Genomic DNA, 20,196 nt, shown 5'->3' with positions numbered 1-20,196 from the left:
ACCATCTAAGCTGACAACTGGCATATTGGCTACACTCACTCCATCTTTTTTTTTTTTCCTTTCAGTGTCCTTATGTTTTTTTTTTTTTAATTATTAATTTTAAAACTTTCCCTTATCTTGGTTTGAAACTCTAAACGCCTAACACTATGGCATGCAATTTTAAAACTCTTAACAGTAATTTTCCCAGACATATGTAGGACAGCTACCAGCAAAATGCAAAAATATTGAGGAAAATAATAACATTAAATTTACAAACCTAAAAGTGGCATGTGTCTTTCCCCATTTTACATTTCTTTGTTGCCTGCTCTCATTCCCCTCCCTCCCATCCCCATCTATCTTTTCTGTATGGTGATTTCCAGCAAGGATGCCAAGTGGAGCCAACAGGAACTGAACTGACAAAACCAATTTATTTCAGATCACTGAACAATCAGATGGTAGAGACTTTCTGCCTCTGCAACTCACAGATGATCTCCCTGTTCAACACTCCATGAAGGAACTTATTTTCCCTCTTCTACCCTCCCACGCCAATTTAAGTATGGCTGATTAGAGGTTTTCCTCTAGCCCACTAAAACTACAAGTTAAGCACCTGCATCACTGATCATGCTGATTCAGATAGCTGTCTGTTAGCTTATGTAGTGGGAAGGAACAATTAGATTTATTTCAGTAGGCTCAGGCTCTGTTTAGGAAACAGAAGAATCTTCAAAGTGACATCTACTCCTGCTCACTATTCCAGTGTTTCATTTCACAGCAATGGTTGAACAAGTCTTCACAAAGCTGTGCTTTATTGAATTCAGCACAATAATAAGAACAAGAAAAAATATGCTGGCCACTTGGCTGATCCTCTTACTACAAGAGGCTAGTACAGTAGCATGGCAATGCTGTAGCTTTTAACCTATTTACAAGCCACTATACCTTCTGTAACGAAAGCTAAAGCTTCATACTGCAGGTGCAAAGTGTAAAAAGTCCCAGGTAACCGCTCCACTTTTGTGAATGACATTAGTTCTCTCCCTACTCGGAAAGCAATGTGCAAGCATCATCCATAAGTCCAAAGGTTATTTTATTGAAATTTTATCACCTGCTGTCAAAGATGCATTTCTCAACTGCTTCCCTAGACAGCCCTACTCATTTCTGCAGGGTTTCCTCCCCAACAACACAACCCAATTTTGGGTGCAGTGCCAGCATGCCTCCATCAGAACAACTCAGTCCCTTCCCTGCTCCTTAATGCGTGCTTTGCCCTCTGACAAACTAGCCCGCTCCTCACCAGCTTTCCTAGATTGCCCTGCTCCAAAGGCCTCCCTTGCCAATATCTTGCCCCCTTATCCACTGCAGGCTTTATCCTCTGTGACAGTTCCACTCCCTTCTACAAGCCTCCCTTCTATGCCACTCTCTATTGTAGGCTTCCCTCTGGACTGGAGCTCCAGACAGTTCTTGAATAGCAAAGTCAGTGAATGCCTTTCCTATCCAGGAACTCTCAAATTCTTATTGATTCTACATCAAAGGAAGTATTGATTCAATGTCAGGTATAAGAGTAGTTTTGCAATATTAAAAGTGGAATAGAATCATAGGACTGGAAGGGACCTCAAGAGGTCATCTAGTCCAGTCCCTTTTACTCATGGCAGGATTAAGTATTATCTAGACCATCCCTGACAGGTCCCACAAACTCCCTAGGCAATTTATTCCAGTGCTTAACTATCCTGACAGGAAGTTTTTTCCTAATGTCCAACCTAAACCGCCCTCGCTGCAATTTAAGCCCATTGCTTCTTGTCCTATCCTCAGAGGTTAATGAGAACAATTTACTTCCCTCCTCCTTCTAACAACTTTTTATGTATTTGAAAACTGTTATGTCCCCTCTCAGTCTTCTCTTCTCCAGACTAAACAAAACCAGTTTTTTTCCAATCTTCCCTCATACGTCATGATTTCTAGACCTTTAATCATTTTTGTTGCTCTTCTCTGGACTTTCTCCAACTTATCCACATCTTTCCTGAAATGTGGTGCCCTGAACTGGACACAACACTCCATGAAGGAATTTAGCATTGCAACGCTGAGCGTCACAGCGCCTTTTAGATGCCTAGAAAAATCAAAGGAACAACACTGCAATGCACAAAAGCCAGCACATTAAGTGGGTGCCAATTGCTCCAATCACTCTTTCATTATTTATCCACAGCAGAACAGCTTCAACAGGAGAGACTGAGGGAGCTCCACATCAGAATATCCCATAGTTCCATGGTTAGAGCACCCTCCTGAGAGATGGGAGGCCACTGTTCAAATCCCTTCTATAACTCTGGCAGAGAGGGAGAAATTTAATCTGGATCTCCCGCATCCCAGGTGAGTGCTCCAAATACAGGGATAAAAGTTTTAAGGTTGGCACCACAACCTCCTCTGGACAGATTCTGAATGGAACCCAATCTGTTCGGTGTGCTCAGAGGTTGCCTACCACATCAGGCCTTATGAGCAACTTAGGCAGCCAAATGCCTCTCTTCCCCCAGTTCATAGATTGCTCTGGGGCTTTGGTGAGAGACAGGTGTCCGGAAGCCTAGAGGGAGGCATCAGTGCACATGTCCCAGGGTCTACAACTTAGGCATCTATGGAACTTTTACAGCAGAAAGTTAGGTGCTGAGTGAGTTTAGGCATCCAGAGTATTAGGCGACAGCCAAGAAGGAGTTTAATGGATTGCAGTGAGGTTGTACACTGGGATTTACGTGTTTAACTCTCTGGAATTTAACCACTTAAATTGCTTTGTGAATTACACCCTAAGTACCTGATTTTTTTTTTTTTTTAATATAGGTCTCTTTCCTATAAAATCATTATTGCTGGTAAAAAAAAATAATAGCTTATCAGACTTCAAGTGTATTTTACAGACAGGGTAAGGTATGCAACCAACAAAATGCCAGTTGCTATAATACAAAATGAAAAATGTTGTAAATCACTGTAAAGATTTATACATCAATCTTTATAGTTATCAAGTCTTTCTTACTTGAGTTGGGTGTCTTTAGGGCAAAATTCTAATCTATCAAAATCTACAAAAGAAAAAAAAACGAACAATTAATTCTTTTTTTTTTTTTTTTTTTTTTTTTTTTTTTTAAGATTTTAACAAAAAGAGGATAATATTGAGCTATCCCAACAATACTTACCCAGGCCACATTCCCCAATTGCTCTGATCTTCCCCTTATTTTTTTCAACGAGATTTTGCAATTCAGCTAAATATTGATCAGGGTCACTCTGCTCAAATTCTCCACAGCGGGTGGGATGACAGCCAACCGTACTGTAAAACATGTCTAGTGCATAACAGTATTAGAATTTTCTTTCCAGGAATACAATAAGTTTATATCCAATTAACAGCAACTCGCACTAAATTTATTTTTTCCTTGGAGCAAACCCTGGGCAGAAACAGGGCTGGTTCAAGCAAACCAGGTGACCTTCAGCTCTGAGGCTCATGATTTAACATGTTACTTTCTTCCTCCCACCTGTTCCAATCGCCTATGCAATCCTTGTTGGGGTGGGAAAGATTCAGTCCAGCTAGGTAAGGGGGTAACTTGTCCACAAGTTCTGATACCGGAAGCCTAGAGGAAGGCATCAGTGCACATGTCCCAGAGTCTACAACTTAGGCACCTATGGAACTTTTATAGCAGAAAATTATGTGCCGAGTCAGTTTAGGTATCCAGAATTTGTGGGTCTGTTTGTGAAGGAAGTTAATACCACAACTGACCAAAACACTTAAGCACATGAATAATCCCAGCCTTATTCAACAGAGCACTTAAGCATATATTGAATTTTAAGCACAGGCTTAACTGCTTTGCTGAATAGGGATGGGATCATTCACATGCTTAAATGATCTGCTAAATAGGGATCTAGGTGAACAGTGGATGGAGGCTGCTTTCAAACAGAAAGAAGGGGGAACCTGTAAACACTGCAATAAAGAGAAAAATATCCCCATTCCACATGGTAATCATGTTACAGCACAAAACAGCACAAACTCCACACTTTGTGGCACTGCAAGCCTGAGCAGTAAATACTATACGAGCATTTCAGCTGGCTCCAGAAGGGCAGGGGCCAGAGAAGTATTATTATTACATCCTTCTCACACCAGTGTTGCGAGTCTCTTCCATCCCCTTCTGTCACTGGCTGTTGCTTCCATCTGCTCTATGGTGTTCAGACCAATTGTTCTGCCCTCCCTACTAAGGGTGGTTCTTAAGATTTTTCTTGGGCACCCTTGTTTCCTCACACCAGTTGGTTTCCACTAGACAGGTTCGTGTGAAAGTCTTAGCATCCAGAGTACATGCCCCAAATACATCAAGCACTTCCTTCTGATTCTGGTAGAGACAAGCTGCTGGTTCGTGATTTCTTGGATCTCTTCATTGGTGATGAAACTTTTCCATCCAAGGCCCAGGATCTTTTAAAAGCACTTATTTTCAAAGGCATCTGGTTTTCTGTTTAATCGTTTGGTAGATCTCCAGCTCTCAGAGCTGTATATTAGCACTGAGATTACGTTTGAGTTGACAATTCTGAGTTTTGTTTTGGCACTCTATATCTCCGATTTCCATAGGTTGTTGAGTTTAGTGAATGCCTTTCCTATCCTTGATGTCATTTCTTTCCTGAAGTCTCCATTGGCTAGTCTGGTGCTACCCAGATAAATGAACTATTCTACTTTCTTGATGTTTTTACCTTCCAATAGGATGCCACAGCTTAACATCCGGGTTTCAAGGATGTTTGTGTTGGTGTAACTGATTTTGAGCCCTACTTGGCTTCCTGTTTTTGCCAAGGTGTCGGTCTTCATTTGTAGCTTTTGGGGATGTCATTCAATAGCACTATATCACCAGCAAAGTCTAGGTCTTCTAGGCATTTGGCAACTACCCATGCTATGCCAGTGTTTGTGTTGGTAACATGCTGCTTCATTATCAGATACACAATGCAGCCCTGTTTCATACCACTGTGCACACTGAACCATGCTGTTGTCTGATAGTTCACTCTTACAGTACACTTTTCATTGCTGTATATAGCATTGATGATATTGATAACTTTAGCTGGAATTCCATAAGACTGAAGAATATTCTGCAATGTATGCCTTTGCAGCCTGTCAAATGCCTTTTGAAAATCCCTGAAATAGATAAGGGGAGCTGGCAATTCTGTACATTCTTCTATGATAGAGAAGTATTCCTCCTCCAAAAACACCCTTGATTTGTTTTATCTAAAAATACAGAAACAGAAGATAGGAAGGACTGATATCCACCAATACCCCATGCCCTGTGTAATAACAAGAAATAAATGTAGAATATATCCATCTGACCCAGATATATTTTTTCTTTTCTTGAATCTGAATAATGTGGATTCTGCCAATAGCTCCAGGAATAAGTAATTTTAAATGTTAATTGCCATGGGGAAGGGTGGAAATCTACAGCTACATGGATTAAATATACATCATGTCTTTTAAAGTAAGGATACCGTTTGTCTGTGCCAGCTGCAATGCATCTTTACTATCTTGTAGATTTCCACCTGTAATCATAAACTGAAACCAAGAAAAATAGTTAGTAAATGTGTGTTCAACTTTGAATTATCAGCAAACAACCAGGAAATGCTTTAAAAGGCACTCATATACCAGAGTGATAGAAATCAGAGAAGAACCTAGACAGAGGAAAGCCTAGTAGCTATTTATATTATGAATATAGTAGTATTCTGTTAAACCACGCAAGCGTCTCAAGATTCATTAAGACTTTCAGGAGACATTAGTGAATGTACTATAGGCCAAATCATGGCTTTTGATCAGTAGTACATAAATTAGTCTCCCACCATAATGTCAGTCACAGTCCATTCAATTACTGCAATACCACTATTAACAACAGTAAAAAGAAAAGGAGTACTTGTGGCACCTTAGAGACTAACAAATTTATTAGAGCATAAGCTTTCGTGAGCTACAGCTCACTTCATCGGATGCATTCCGATGAAGTGAGCTGTAGCTCACAAAAGCTTATGCTCTAATAAATTTGTTAGTCTCTAAGGTGCCACAAGTACTCCTTTTCTATTTCCCCATGGTATTTTTCCCTCCCACCGCACCCCCCACTGTTCCTCTGATATTCTTGTTAACTGCTGGAATTAGCCTACCTTGCTTGTCACCATGAAAGGTTTTCCTCCTTTCCCCCCCCTGCTGCTGGTGATGGCTTATCTTAAGTGATCACTCTCCTTACAGTGTGTATGATAAACCCATTGTTTCATGTTCTCTGTGTGTGTGTGTGTATATAAATCTCTCCTCTGTTTTTTCCACCAAATGCATCCGATGAAGTGAGCTGTAGCTCAGGAAAGCTTATGCTCTAATAAATTTGTTAGTCTCTAAGGTGCCACAAGTACTCCTTTTCTTTTTGCGAATACAGACTAACACGGCTGCTACTCTGAAACCTGTCATTAACAACAGTATTGACCTTTTTGATTTTCATCTTCAAGGCACTTTTCTGGGTACTGTGAGGATTAATTCATTTGAAAAGTATAATCCCCATTTTACAGTTGGGAAAATCAAAGTAGAAGGATTATGTGATTTTTAAAAAGCCATCCAGGAAATCAGTATTGGAGCCCCAGGATTATAAATTCAGGAATTTCTGGCCCTCAGTGTCGTGCTCCAACCATAGCATCAGAGCTTGTTACGTTAACATTGTAGTTTTAAGTGTCCTCTTAACCTTTCATATGTTGGATGCACATCCAGCGTTTTATTGCCTCTGCAATAAAACCATGTCTCATTCTCCCAAGGGAGAACAAAGACAATTTAAATGTATGATTGTTCTGCTCTATTAGTTTTTCTTCAAACCAGGTAATGCTTTTGCTATAGAACATTTTCTATTGTTTTTGGAAACACAGGACTGGATTTTAAGTTACTTGTGCAAACTAAACAGTTGATAGCTGTGACAGCATGTGAAAATAGGTTAATATATGTGCAAATGCCAAGATTTGACTACATAATTATTTCATCGGGGTATGCAATCACATCAATTGCGCATATAAGTTAAGGTGTGCAATTCTGAGGGAATTGTGCACCAAAAAATTTAAAAATCTGCACACAATATTTTAAAATTCTGCATATTTTATTTGTCAAAATAACACAATATAATCACACAATTTTCAATTATTTTGGTAATTTATTTCGAAATACAGGTCAGCAAGTATGTCTGTAACAATACAGACTACAAAAAAAGATTCAGGAAATGCTTTTTGACAAATAGATTGCATAGTAGGCATATTAGCCATCTATATGGCTCCACAGCGAGCAAGGACGACAGTCTCGCACACCCGCACGCCCAGCCCTGTCCTCCTGACCCAGGTGTGGGGCAAGCAGGCTCAGCCTGGCAGGATCCAAGTATGGAGGAGCTTAGTGTGGGGGGAATCCAGGTCACAGTGTTCTGTGTGGGGCAATCTGGGTGCAGGTGGCTTGGTGGCGGGTTTGGGTACAAGGGGGATCTAGATGCACAGGGGCTTGTTGGGGGATTCTGGGTGCAGGGATGGAGGTTTAGATACAGAGGGGTTGGCCAGACCAGGGGGCAGCATCTCATACAGTGAACACTTCCCCTGCAGCCAGGGAGTGACGAGGGCAGGAAGTGGGCAAGTGGGGGCGGGGGGGAGTGAGGGGAGAGGGGAGGTGGAGCTTCCTGCAGCAAGGGTAGGTTCTGGAGGTGGGTCTGATCCGACACTGGCCTCAGGAGTGGCCACTGGATGGGAAGAGGAAGTCCCATTCCCCAGGTCAGCCAGGATTAGCAGCTGGAGTCTGGTGCCCGGTGGGATGCCCCAGCTGGTTGCTCCTAAGCCCTGTCCCTCCCCAGCTACTTCAACAGCAAGTGAGAGGGACAGAGATCCCAGCCCTGTCCCACAAGGTGGCGATTTACATCCCCCCGTGCTGCTCCTGACACCCAAACCAGATGCGTCCCTCCAACCCTGACCGCTGCCCAGAAGGGATGCATGAATTAGTTTTTCTGTGAGGAAAGAGTAAAATCTGTGGGGGACATTAATTCTGCACTTGCATAGAATTCCCCCAGCAGTATATAATAACACGTGTATTATACGTGCCTAACTTTTTTCAGAATCAGGGCTAACAATGCTCATGATAGCTAAACAATTTCTCATGTACTCTGGATGTAACTGGGGTTTATTGTCTACTTGATATATGTCAATAATTCCCTTGAACGTTACTGGTCACTGTGCTCTGTTGATGAGAAAGAGTCCCTTACTGTGAAAGATGCAAGCTTCTCTAGGACTAATCAGGAGAGCCACAAAACAGCAACATAATGATTGTGACATGATGTGCTCTTGGGCAAATTACTTAATCTATGCTTATCAGTTTGTGTGCAAAATAGGAATATTACTAATTAATTACATCACAGGAGTGTTGTGAGGATTGAATAATGTTTGTACAGCACTTACATAAGTGCTAAGTATTACTGATTCTACATTAGTTAATTTGAACTTTTCCCTTGCTCTCCAAATTTTAACTCTTCAGATTATGTTTTATTTATTTATTAATTAAACCTCCTGTGAAAGAGGTGGGGGTTCTTTCTTTTTAAAAGAAACTAAGATCTATGCTTTATTAACAGAGTAAAATACCGTTATAATATCACAAAACTAGATTTGAGCAAATTCATATTTTTTGTTTGTAATTACAATATCTTTAATTTTACAGAGGTCCAATAAAAAGGAGTTGGACTGAATATTTGTTTCTTGAATATTCACTGGCCACTGTAGTTGGGAAGGAGCTTTTGGCCAAGAATTTATTTTTGTCAAAGAGTTCCAAGTTTGCACATGATGATGTAAATCTAAATAAAGGTAAGTACTCTACTAACTGTATGTCTACCGTTAGTAGCTCTACTAACAGAAGTACATCTACTAACAGCTAAGGGCCTAATCCTGCAAACGTCTATGGACATGCTTAACTTTACACAGGTGAAAAAGCACATGAAGATGATGGAATTAAAGCCGCCTTCTAATTCTCCCGGGTGGTGCTCAACCTTCACTCAGCCCCAGACCCTGCCCCCATCACTTCCCGCCCCACCCCTGCCCCTCCTCTTCCCACCCTTTCCTCCAAGCGTGTCCCGTCTCCGCTCCTCCCCCTCCCTCCCAGTGCCTCCTGCACGCCGCTGAACAGCTGTTCCGAGGCATGCAGGAGGCACTGGGAGGCAGGGGGAAGGAGTTGATCAGTGGGGCCTGCAGCCCTAGACGTGACTCGCGGACCCCAGTTTAAGAACCACTGAACTCAAGTGTTTACAGAACAAAGGCCCACATGAATATTTGGTGTAGGCTGACAGAGGTAATCACAAAAAGAGAGAGAGAGAGTTACATAGATAATGGACATCAATACTGGCCTCCTGCAACACAAAACACCCAGAAAACTTCCCCCGCCCTTATGTTAGAACTTGCCATGGCCAGTTTTACATACAGAAGTTTTTTGCAAAAAGGATGCCCTTGCATGTATTTTTGTGACCAGCTAATCACTGTGCATAGGAAGACATAATATCGCGTACAAAGAATTTCAATTTTGCAGAGAACTCTGCAATACTAAAGAAAGTTTCTGGCATTTTTATAGTTGCTAATTTCAGTAGAAAATTGTTTTCGTTACAGCTTCAGCATTCCTAAAAATCCTGGCTGCTAAAATCCATTTTTAAAAATGTACAACATCATAACAAAACCATACATGCATGATCTATAAGAGAAGTTACCTTTTTAACACCGGTTTTGACTGCTCTCTCTATTACATCCAAAAAGTCATCTGCAAAAGTAAAAATTTGGTAAATTAAGGTCCAGTTCTTAAAACATAATTTAACTTGCACATTCCTTTGCTATAAAGTCATTTATGTACAGTTAGTAATGTGCTTAACATGATATGAATAATATTTGGACACCTACAATTAGTTAATCTTTAGGAAGACAAATAGGACGATGATGCAAATGACTAAGAACCGGATCTAAAACGCATTTAAGTTAATGGGATGTTTTCCATAGACTTCAATGGGATTTGGATCAGGCCCTAGTTACATAAATGCCTCTCTTTTCTTGAGCTTTATGTCTGAAAACTGTGTTTGCTGAAAGTAGTAAGTATAGTGGGTCACTGCCCCAGCACACCAACAGCCTGATAGCTCACTCTGCCTGCATGGATCCCCATCTGCTGAGTTGTCTCTATGGGTAGAGACTGTGTTGCTTAACGAGTCTGTAAGTAGCTGTAGGCCAACTAACCCCACTGATGTTCTGTTCCTGCCTCAAGAGCTGAGCTAGCTGCATGGTCAGTCAATACTTGTTCTACAATATTGAAATTAAATCCAAATGAAAGACTGCAGTTAAATGAAATGCTGTTTATCTAAGGAACAGAAAAGAATGAAAATGAATTACAAGTTCTTTGGGAAGTGAGGAAATTGTCTAATTTCCTTTTAGCTTCTCTAAATAACTCTTCTTTTGAGTTGGTTGGAAAAAGGGTCAGTATATTTCATGAAAAGAAAAGGAGTACTTGTGGCACCTTAGAGACTAACAAATTTATTAGAGCATAAGCTTGTGCATCCGATGAAGTGAGCTGTAGCTCACGAAAGCTTATGCTCTAATAAATTTGTTAGTCTCTAAGGTGCCATGGGTACTCCTTTTCATAATATAGATAATAATGCTTAGATACTGTATGCAACTGATGAGAAAAAAAGATGAATATTTTATATTTACTGTTCAGGTAAGAAATAGGATTTCCATGAATCTGTCAAAAGTTACGTTTACCTTGATGTTTCCGTGTACCTCTGTAAATGCCTCTGAACATAGGATCTGTCAAGTTAATCCCGATATCTGCAGTGAGAAAAACAATGCAGGCTGCATTAGCTGTTATAGTCTTTCTGTTTCCCACGTAGCTCAACAGAGTCAGTACTCGCAAAAGGAAAAGGAGTACTTGTGGCACCTTAGAGACTAACAAATTTATTTTATTTTATTTTTATTTTTTCCTTTTGCGAATACAGAGAGTCAGTACTGAAAGTTTAAGACATGGAGAAACAGATACATCTTAGCGTACATGATGGTTCTGAGGGGCCCCGGATACCACAGAGACAGAAAGAAAAGGAGGACTTGTGGCACCTTAGAGACGAACAAAGTTATTAGAGCATAAGCTTTCGTGAGCTACAGCTCACTTCATCGGATGCTGTAGCTCACTTCAAGCTTATGCGCTAATAAATTTGTTCGTCTCTAAGGTGCCCCAAGTCCTCCTTTCCTTTTTGCGACTACAGACTAACACGGCTGCTGCTCTGAAACCTGTCACAGAGACAGAGGGATAGTTTAAAGCTTAAGCCGGGGTTCCCCCCCCCCAACAATCCTGAAGTTTAATTGATCCTCCTTAGACTTGAGAGAAGGACAAGTTGTGGCCTGCTTGGGAATAAGCATCAGGCTCATTCTGCCCTTATAAAGCCCGGCTCCACCCACAGCGAAGCAAACACCTCCCTAATACGCCTACGCTGGACCGGCGCGTATCCGCACATCTCCCGCGCCTGCTGGGTAAGGGGCCGGCCGGGCAGCTTCTCCAAGCCTGCCAGCCTCCCCTCCGAGTCCTGGGCCCCGGGACAACCCGCAGGGCAGAAAGACGAGGTGGCGGAGGAAACATCGTTTACTGGACCAGCTTCTGCCCGTGAACGGGACGAGCCCTTGAGCGTACGCAGAAGGCCGGGACCGGACCCGGACCGGACACACACACGGACCGGACCCGGACCGGACACACTCTTCCCCCCCAGCCCAGGAGCGCGCACCGCCGGACCTCGCGCCCCCACGCCCGCCCCCCTCACCGATGAATTTAAAGCGGCTCATGGCGATGGCGGCTCCGGCTCCTCCCTCTCCCGCGCCGGCGGAAGGGAGGTAAGCGCCCCGCCTCAGCGTCGCGGGCTCCGCCCCCTTCCCGTCGGCCCGCGCGCGCCCGCCGGCGAAGGCGAAGCGCAAGATGGCGGCCTACCTAACGCACGCGCAGAAGGTGCTGCGGCTCTACAAGCGGGCGATGCGCCAACTCGAGTCCTGGTGCATCCAGCGGTGAGAGCGGGGCGCGGGTGGATCTTGGGCCCCTGCGGGGGGAGGGAAGCCGCCCTCAGCGCCGCGCCCGGTCCCCTCGCTGGGGGCTAGGCAGGGCTTGAACCGGTGCCTCAGGCTGCTGCCTTTCCCATCCCCCATCGCCCGCCCCCGCGGCTCTCATCCCTCCGCAGCGCCGGCCCCTTGGCCTGAGCGCTGAAGGCTCGGGCCCCTTTCCCCTCCCCGGGGGCCGGGCTGGGGCGGGCGGGCGGGCCGGAGGTGAGCTCCGGGGGATGGGGCTCCTGAGCGGGGCGGTCGCTGTCTGCGCCCACGGGTGACGTTCCTGGTGCCAGTAATTAACGGGTGGAAGGCGGGGCGGGGCGGGGTGGGATCGGGCTGGACGGGAAAGAAAAGGGCATTGAAACGAGACGGGTCAGTACAAGCTTCAGCCCACCTCCGCTCGCTGGAAGATCTCTGGCATCGGTGAGGTGCGAAAGCCTCTTTTATTCAGTCTTATTTGAATTTGAACTTGGCTTTAAAGTTTTCAGTTGAAGGGTGGCCTGTTGTATTAATACCCAGCTCTAAACTAGCCCTTTCCATCCAGAGCCTTGGAAGAGGTTTGTGAAGGCCGTCCGTGTCGTTATTCCCACTTAACAGATGGGGAAACCTGAGTCACAGACTTGACAGGATTTACCCAACCTCACCCAGCAGATTAGAGACTAACACATTTATTAGAGCATAAGCTTTCGTGAGCTACAGCCCACTTCATCGGATTCCACCAAATGCATCCGATGAAGTGAGCTGTAGCTCACGAAAGCTTATGCTCTAATAAATTTGTTAGTCTCTAAGGTGCCACAAGTCCTCCTTTTCTTTTTGCGAATACAGACTAACACGGCTGCTGCTCTGAAACCAGCAGATTAGTGACAGAGCCAGGAATAGGACCCAGGTCTCCTCAATTCCACTCCAGTGCTCCGTCCACTACATGGTGGAATATTAGGCGTGGTGGATTCTCCATCACTTCTGGCCTTCAAGTCAGGACTCACTATTCTTTTCAGAGACATGCTATCGCACAAACAAATTACAGGCTTGATGCAGAAATTACTGGGTGAGGCTATATGACAGCGGTGAGCAACCTGTGGCCCATCAGGGTAATCCACTGGTGGGCCACAAGGCTGTGTTTACATTGATTGTCCTCAGGCAGGGTAGGTTGATTACTAACAAACTTTTGCATTCTAATAAGCCAAAAGGCTCCTATCAAAATCATGGCCCCATTGTGCTGTCTGCATTACAAACATGGATAAAGAGACAGCCCCTGCCCAGGAAGGCACGAGTCTAAAAAAATGCAGGAGCAGACAAAGGATTAGGGATGGGGATATAATATAAAAATAACTGAAATGGCTTTTTTTTGTTACTTGCATAAGGGGCAGCATGGGAGAGGGCAGAAAATTTAAGGGAGAAGCTTATCCGTGGGCAGTGTCTCAAGTGCTAGATCAGGGCAAATTGTGAAGGTCTTAAAGATAAAGACAAGAAGTATTGTTTGATACAAGAATGAAGAGGAGCCAGGATTAGGTTAGTGCAATGATGTGATAAGTGGTGAGCCAGGAAAACTATCATAGCATCAACTTTCAAATAAACTTGAGTTCAATTTGCAATGAAGCCCAGGGAGGTTGCAGTACTCAAGGTGCAAGATTATGGGAGTTCTGGTGATGTGGACAGAGAGGATATAAGGATTGTGGAGATGTTATGAAGGAATTGGCTCGACAGCGCCAGGATGGGTCAAACTGCAGAAAGGACTTAACGTGTTTATAACTAGATAAAGGGTTTGATTCATTTCAGACTAGACAATAAACAAGGAGAACCTACTGTAGACATCCAATGACTAGATGACCCAAGGAGGCTCTTCCATCCCTGATTTCCGTGAAGAATGGTGATAATGATGTGAATTCTCAAAAGGTCAAGGGCAAATCTTTTAGTTTGTGGTGAGGGAACTTCTAATATTCCCATACCAGAAAACAACCCTGATATTTATACCACTAGAAATACTGCACATTTGTATCTATAGGGACAATTATCGATTCTTTGCCTGTGTGCTGAGAGAACGGTTCGAACAACATAAAAATGAGAAGGATATGATGAAAGCAACAAAACTGCTGAAAGCTGCTGAGGAAGAACTTTGGGCAAACCAGCATACTCAACCTTACATCTTCCCTGATTCTCCAGGAGGCACATCTTATGAGAGATATGAATGTTACAAGGTAGGTAGGCTCTAAAGTAGTATCAGTGGAATGTTTGGTCCGTGTTGTTCTCTCTTGTCTTAATGAGTTGTCTCTTGTTCTGTTGGGAGTGGAAGATGGGAATTTCAAGCACTGTTTATAATGTCTTGCTCTTTTGCTGGCTTGTCAGGACTCTAGTTTCAGTTTGGTCTATTGAAGGACGTCTGTTGCCTTACCCCACTAGTATTATAAACTAGGTTTGTAGATGTTCCAAAGATGCTCTGTAGATCTTAATTATATGTTTGCTACTTGAATATTATAGTATCATGGCACTAAGAAAAACCAAGAGACTTACATTAGTGTTCTTAGAATGGCAAAGTTAATAAAATTAAAAATAAAGTTCTTATGTGAACTCTAAGTCTGATCTCTTTTTTTGTTTCTTATATGCATTACAATAAGACTATAGTTCTGTATGGTACAACTAAGATCCATCCTTTCCTACATCAGTAAATAGGATTTGGCAGAGAGGATAGTGGCCTTCCAGATAAATCCAGCAGGATGTTACATGCATAAAGGGTAGCAAGAAAGAAACAAATGGAAATCAAGGCTGATGATGGCAGTGGGAATTGAATGGCAACCTGATAAACAAGCAAATACATAAGAAAGGGAAGAGCTGTAAAACATCTTGAAAGCAAGAACAAGAAAGAAGTTTGAATTTGCTGTGATGGAGTGATTCAAAGGGGGGTGGGCTTACATGATCAGTGCAAAAGACCAGCTGTGCTTTGAACAGACTTGGGAGGGACATGGGTTGTGGGAGGCTAGAGAGGAGGTTACAGTAATCAAGGTTGAGGGATGAATGAGTCTTAACAGTATGCACAGAAGACAGTCAATTTGGGAAATGATATGGTGGGAGAAGCAACAGGATTGGTACATGGCCTGGATGTGAGGGAGAAGGAATCAATGATGCCCAGGTCATAGGCCTGAGTGATAGGGAGGATGATAGTGGTGTCAGCAGTGACAGAATCAAAACAATGGGAATTATTTATGATGAAAGAAAAATGGACAAGGTACATCTCCACTTAATTGTTTTTAAACTGTCTCTTTCTCTTTGGCTAAATCCCAAGTAGAACCATAATTGCTAGGGATGAGGCTAGATGGACAGCACTGGCTGTCCGAAAAGGAATCTGCTACTTCAAAAAGCAGTTGCCCTAAGAGTCCAGGAAAGGGGAGACTTGCCTATGTCTTCCTCACCTCTCAAGAGATGACAGTTTCCAGGGTGGGACTCCTGGTCTGGGAATGTACTGTTTTTTCTCTCATAAAAAATGCCACAGCTGGGTGGGAGTGGGAGTTGGCTGTAGAGTTTATACCCCCCTCTGATTAAGTGCAGGGTGTGTTTTTTTTGTTTTGTTTTTTTTTTTTTTTTTTAAAGGGTCAGTAACAGGCTCATTAAAGCTCTCTCCATCTTTTTCACTGTTTTTTCCCTTTGTATATTATCACTTTGCTGCAGGGGTCTGTCCCCAGATTGTGGGTTGAGGGATTTGGCAAGAGCTGAAAATCCCATGTAAATTTATGCTCCAGTGTTGTAAGGAAGACAGACCCCAAAGTAGGAATATTAACATGAGAACTTTTTAACAGTGTTTGCATGTGTCAAGGTTCCTTCCCCACTCTGAACTCTGGGGTACAGATGTGGGGACCTGCATGAAAACCCCCCTGAGCTTATTTTTACCAGCTTAGGTTAAAACTTCCCCAAGGTACAAACTATTTTACCTTTTGTCCCTGGACTTTATTGCTGCCACCACCAAGCATCTAACAGGGAAGAGCCCACTTGGAAATGTCTTTCCCCCCAAGCCCTACACCCCCTTTCCTGGGGAAGGCTTGATAAACATCCTCACCAATTTGCACAGGTGAACACAGACCCAAACCCTTGGATCTTAAGAAAAATGAAAAAGCAATCAGGTTCTTAAAAGAAGAATTTTAATTAAAGAAAAAGTAAAAGAATCGCCTCTGTAAAATCAGGTAAATATCTTACAGGGTAATCAGATTCAAAACATAGAGAATCCCTCTAGGCAAAACCTTAAGTTACAAAAAGACACACAAACAGGAATATACATTCCATTCAGCACAACTTATTTTACCATCCATTAAAACAAAACAGAATCTAACGCATATCTAACTAGATTGCTTACTGACTTTTACAGGAGTTCTGACCTGCATTCCTGCTCTGTCCTGGCAAAAGCATCACACAGACAGAGAGATCCCTTTGTTCCCACCCGCTCCCTTCCAGCTTTGAAAGTATCTTGTCTCCTCATTGGTCATTTTGGTCAGGTGCCAGTGAGGTTGTCTTGGCTTCTTAACCCTTTACAGGTGAAAGGGTTTGTCCTCTGGCCAGGAGGGATTTAAAGGTGTTTAGCCTTCCCTTTATATTTATGATAGCATGTGTTGCCTGTTGCCGTGCACTGAGAATTTATAAAGAATTCAAGACACAAAGTAAAGCTAGGTCTATATTCTAGTTTTAATTAAAGATAAATGTGTACCAAGTGTCTGAATTCTTGTGCCTAGAGACTTAAACAAAAATGTGCACTTCCATGTTCTGAGTTGTAAGAACCACAACTTAAATAGCTTATCCACTTCTCCCAAAATTCTGATTTAAGATGAAGCATGTAAAGCTTCAAGCTGAACACTTTTGTTAGCATGTGCAAAAAAAAACTATTTCAGTTAGAATGGATTCATTAATGACTCCATCATGGTTGAACACTGTAAATGTAGCTAACTGTCTGGTCTGATGCATTTTTACAGTTTTTCAAATCCCATTTTCTTAAAAGTGCATTTCCTGGGAGAAGATTAAATTGTCCATTGTTGAGATTCAAGCACTTTGTATAGTAACTGATTGAAACAAATAGCAGCAAAAATGCTGTTTAAGGGGACACTATCAATTTAGAAGTAGCACTTTTGTCTGAGCGCTTATTTGAAGATAAGTAACACCTAAGACGACAAACTGAAAGGGGTTAGAGAAACAGGTTTCTCTTATCTTTTTTTGTTTTTACTTTGTGCACTTGATAGCACTAGTCCATTTCATTGTTTCCTCTATATAGTCCCTTTTCTCCTCTTGATGATGTGCATCTTTCACCCTACAACAGAGAAGGAAAATATTTACAACAGGAACTTGTACCATATAACATTTCTCATGAGGTCTTGGACAGGTGTAGTCCTTGGAACTATGATTTTCATCTTTCTCTCCTGAGGGGATTCTGTGCATCCTACTTGGAGCCCAGAAGATACATCCACCTTTTAATCCAGATATACCACCTTGTCTCAACTAGACATCACGTCAGAGTTCAGATTGTACCATAATCTTCTGGATATGCGATTGCTGAGCACACAAGCAGAAATAAACTGAACGTTGGACCACTGTGTTATAATTATATTTTGCCTTCATCACTTCATCTGGTTTTCACCATAGATGCTGGTAACTAAACCCAAAATTTAGGAGGACATGAGGTTTTTTTAAATTGCACCTCTTCTGTAACTGTTAACTCATAGTATAAGCAATTGGCATTCTTTCAAGGGGAAGATGAAAGTAATTGGCCTAGTGGACAGAACACTGGACTGGGACTCAGGAAGCCTGGGTTTTATTTCCAGCTCTGCCACCTAAGGGTGACCTTAAGCAAGCCACTTCACCTTGCTGTGTCTCCATTTCCCTTTCTGTGAAATGGAGTTTAAAAATACTGACATCCTTTGTAAAGCACTTTGAGATCTATATCTGAAAAGTACTATATAAGAGTTAGGTAGTATTATGTAATGCTTTGCTTTATGGGCCACTTGCCTATGTCGTATTAATGTGATTGCCTAAGCTGTGTTGCTGTATATTCTGTAGTTTCTCATATCTAGTGCCTGGATTTTTGACAGGCTCCTGAGTGGTGCTTGGATTTCTGGCATCCTTCTGAGAAGGCAATGTATCCTGATTACTTCTCCAAAAGAGAGCAGTGGAAGAGGCTGCAGTTAGAAAGCTGGGAAAAAGAGGTCAGTACTACTTTAATGTGGAGCGAAGCTCAGTTAGTGTATGACTCTGTGCTTTCAAAGAAGCAAACTTAATGTATTCCAGACTCCAACTGGGTGACAAGAAACACTTTAAACGTGATTACTTGATTTAGGCGTGATACTTAAATTTCCCTACAGAAGTCTTAATTAGACTATTCCAGTAAAGTTGTTAGCTCTGTAATACTGACACCTTTCCATATGCAGATATCTTGATGACACACAACTACATAAGGACTCTAAAGGATCATTTCAGAGTTAAAGCTGCAATTATACTCTTGTCTCAACCTCTAGCGTACCAGGTGCAACACTTAGCCACAAAAGTTAGTGTCACACTGGGACAAATAGGACAGTAACTGTCTATTATATTCTTCTTCTTATTTATTATTATTATAATACACCTTTTGTGGGTAAAGCTCTGAAGAAATAGGTACATGCTTTTGAAAAGCTCATTTTGTCAGCATGCTTTTAAGAATTCAGAAACATCTTGGGCCATTTTTCATTTAGTTTTCAGCAGAAAAAAAGTTGCTAATTATGTTGAAATCTTGAACTTTTTCCAAACATTAATGTTTAGGCAAATAGAATGGATTTGTGACTATGCAATTACATAGTGGTGGTGAAGCTTTTTTCCACCAAATGCATCCGATGAAGTGAGCTGAAAGCTTATGCTCTAATAAATTTGTTCTGTCTCTAAGGTGCCACAAGTACTCCTTTTCCTTTTGCGAATACAGACTAACACGGCTGCTACTCTGAAACCTAATATTTAATAGAGTATCTGATAGGCTTCCAAAGCAGAGGGAGGATACTTAACTGTAACAAATAACAGAATAAGCTTCTGTTTAAAATATTGCTTTGTCATTAATAAGTTTTAACTTAAATTATTGTAGGGACAGAAGATCTGTGACTGAAATTGCAAATGAGCACTGGATAGTGCAGTCAACCTAAATGAGGAAATTTTATTTGTATTGTTCATGAAGTCAGTTCATTTCATTATAGTTGTGATGTAAGGAAGCGTTCTGGGCCTATATTTGAGAGCAAAGTAAAATACCAAACGAAACAAACCAGGATTCAAGACTTAAGTATACTGAGTGAAGTTTGTTTTCTTGTATGTTTTAGGTTAAGCAGCTAGAGGAAGAAACTCCACCTGGTGGTCCTTTGAATGAAGCCTTGCCCCCGGCTCGCAAAGAAGGGCATCTGCCACCTCTGTGGTGGCAGTATGTAACCAGACCCCGAGAACAGCCAATGTAAAAGAATCCGTGCATGAACAAGAGAATTACACTCAAGTGGTTTGTTCTCTACAACCAGTAGGAATTCCAGTTAACATGCACTACTGTACTTAATGCACAATAAAACTAAACAAATATGAATATACTTTGGATGGGATTGGTGATATTCTACCTTAATTCTAGCATCAAAACTACCTATGTACAGTAAACCTCAGAGTTACAAACACCTCAGGAATGGAGGTGTTTGTAATTATGAACAAAATGTTTTCAAAAGTTTACAGCTGAACATTGATTAAATACAACTTTGAAACTTACTATGCAGAGAAAAATGCTACTTTCCCTTTATTTTTTTAGTTAACAGTATTGTATTTGCTTTTTCCCTCTGTTGTTGCCTGATTGCATACTGTGGGTTCCAAATGAAGTGTTTGGTTGACTGGTTAGTTTGTAACTCTGGTGTTTGTATCTGTGAGGTTCTACTGTAGTGTGTAGGCATCTGTATCTTCACACATCATTTGGGGCCTGTAGGTCAGATGCCTTTTTTTTCAGCCAAGTACACTACATTTTAGCTAGATGCTGTGCATCCCTCTGCACTGACATCTTCCTGTAAAATGTTAATTCTGCTTCTGAAATATTAATTTCTGGCCTTCCCTAGGTTGATTGAAAGATGGTGGAGGTATAAGGATGGCTGAAGGAGGCTTTTATTTAAGTTAAATAGGTGCCAAGTTCTCAATAGTGATGAGCAA

General features: G+C 42.0%; 2 protein-coding genes across 10 annotated transcripts in view; one reads left to right on the top strand and one right to left on the bottom strand.

Annotated features, from left to right (window-relative positions):
- The window catches only part of TATDN1 (TatD DNase domain containing 1), a 34,726-nt gene extending 22,833 nt beyond the window's left edge, over positions 1 to 11,893 (bottom strand). For 4 of the 7 annotated variants that reach the window (XR_006278655.1, XM_043507368.1, XM_043507369.1 and 1 more), the window contains exons 1-6: positions 11,475 to 11,802; positions 10,720 to 10,785; positions 9,684 to 9,733; positions 5,440 to 5,503; positions 3,132 to 3,275; positions 2,975 to 3,017 (exon numbers count right to left, since the gene is read on the bottom strand). Coding sequence is in view for 6 of the 7 variants with exons in the window: in XM_043507368.1 (XP_043363303.1) it covers positions 2,975 to 3,017; positions 3,132 to 3,275; positions 5,440 to 5,503; positions 9,684 to 9,733; positions 10,720 to 10,785; positions 11,475 to 11,787 (680 nt within the window). In the remaining variant the exon portion in view is untranslated. Of the gene's footprint in view, positions 1 to 2,974; positions 3,018 to 3,131; positions 3,276 to 5,439; positions 5,504 to 9,683; positions 9,734 to 10,719; positions 10,786 to 11,474 lie in introns of those variants that run through there. The other 3 variants (XM_038392584.2, XM_038392583.2, XM_043507370.1) reach the window with 2 other exon arrangements.
- Positions 11,873 to 19,594, top strand: NDUFB9 (NADH:ubiquinone oxidoreductase subunit B9). 3 transcript variants are annotated; one of them, XM_043507373.1, is made up of 5 exons: positions 11,875 to 12,003; positions 13,816 to 13,958; positions 14,042 to 14,234; positions 18,099 to 18,212; positions 19,344 to 19,594. In XM_043507373.1, exons 3-5 carry the CDS (start codon positions 14,109 to 14,111, stop codon positions 19,473 to 19,475), a joined length of 372 nt encoding a protein of 123 aa, XP_043363308.1. In that variant the 5' UTR covers positions 11,875 to 12,003; positions 13,816 to 13,958; positions 14,042 to 14,108; the 3' UTR covers positions 19,476 to 19,594. The 3 variants fall into 3 exon arrangements, with proteins under 3 accessions (XP_038248516.1, XP_043363308.1, XP_038248517.1); XM_038392588.2 differs by lacking the exon at positions 13,816 to 13,958 and having other exon boundaries at positions 11,873 to 12,003; XM_038392589.2 differs by lacking the exons at positions 11,875 to 12,003; positions 13,816 to 13,958 and adding an exon at positions 12,372 to 12,467.
- Positions 19,595 to 20,196: the final 602 nt, after the last annotated feature.

Source organism: Dermochelys coriacea, chromosome 2, assembly GCF_009764565.3.
Source record: "Dermochelys coriacea isolate rDerCor1 chromosome 2, rDerCor1.pri.v4, whole genome shotgun sequence".
NCBI lineage: Eukaryota > Metazoa > Chordata > Testudines > Dermochelyidae > Dermochelys > Dermochelys coriacea.
This window is presented reverse-complemented; position numbering and strand designations above follow the sequence as displayed.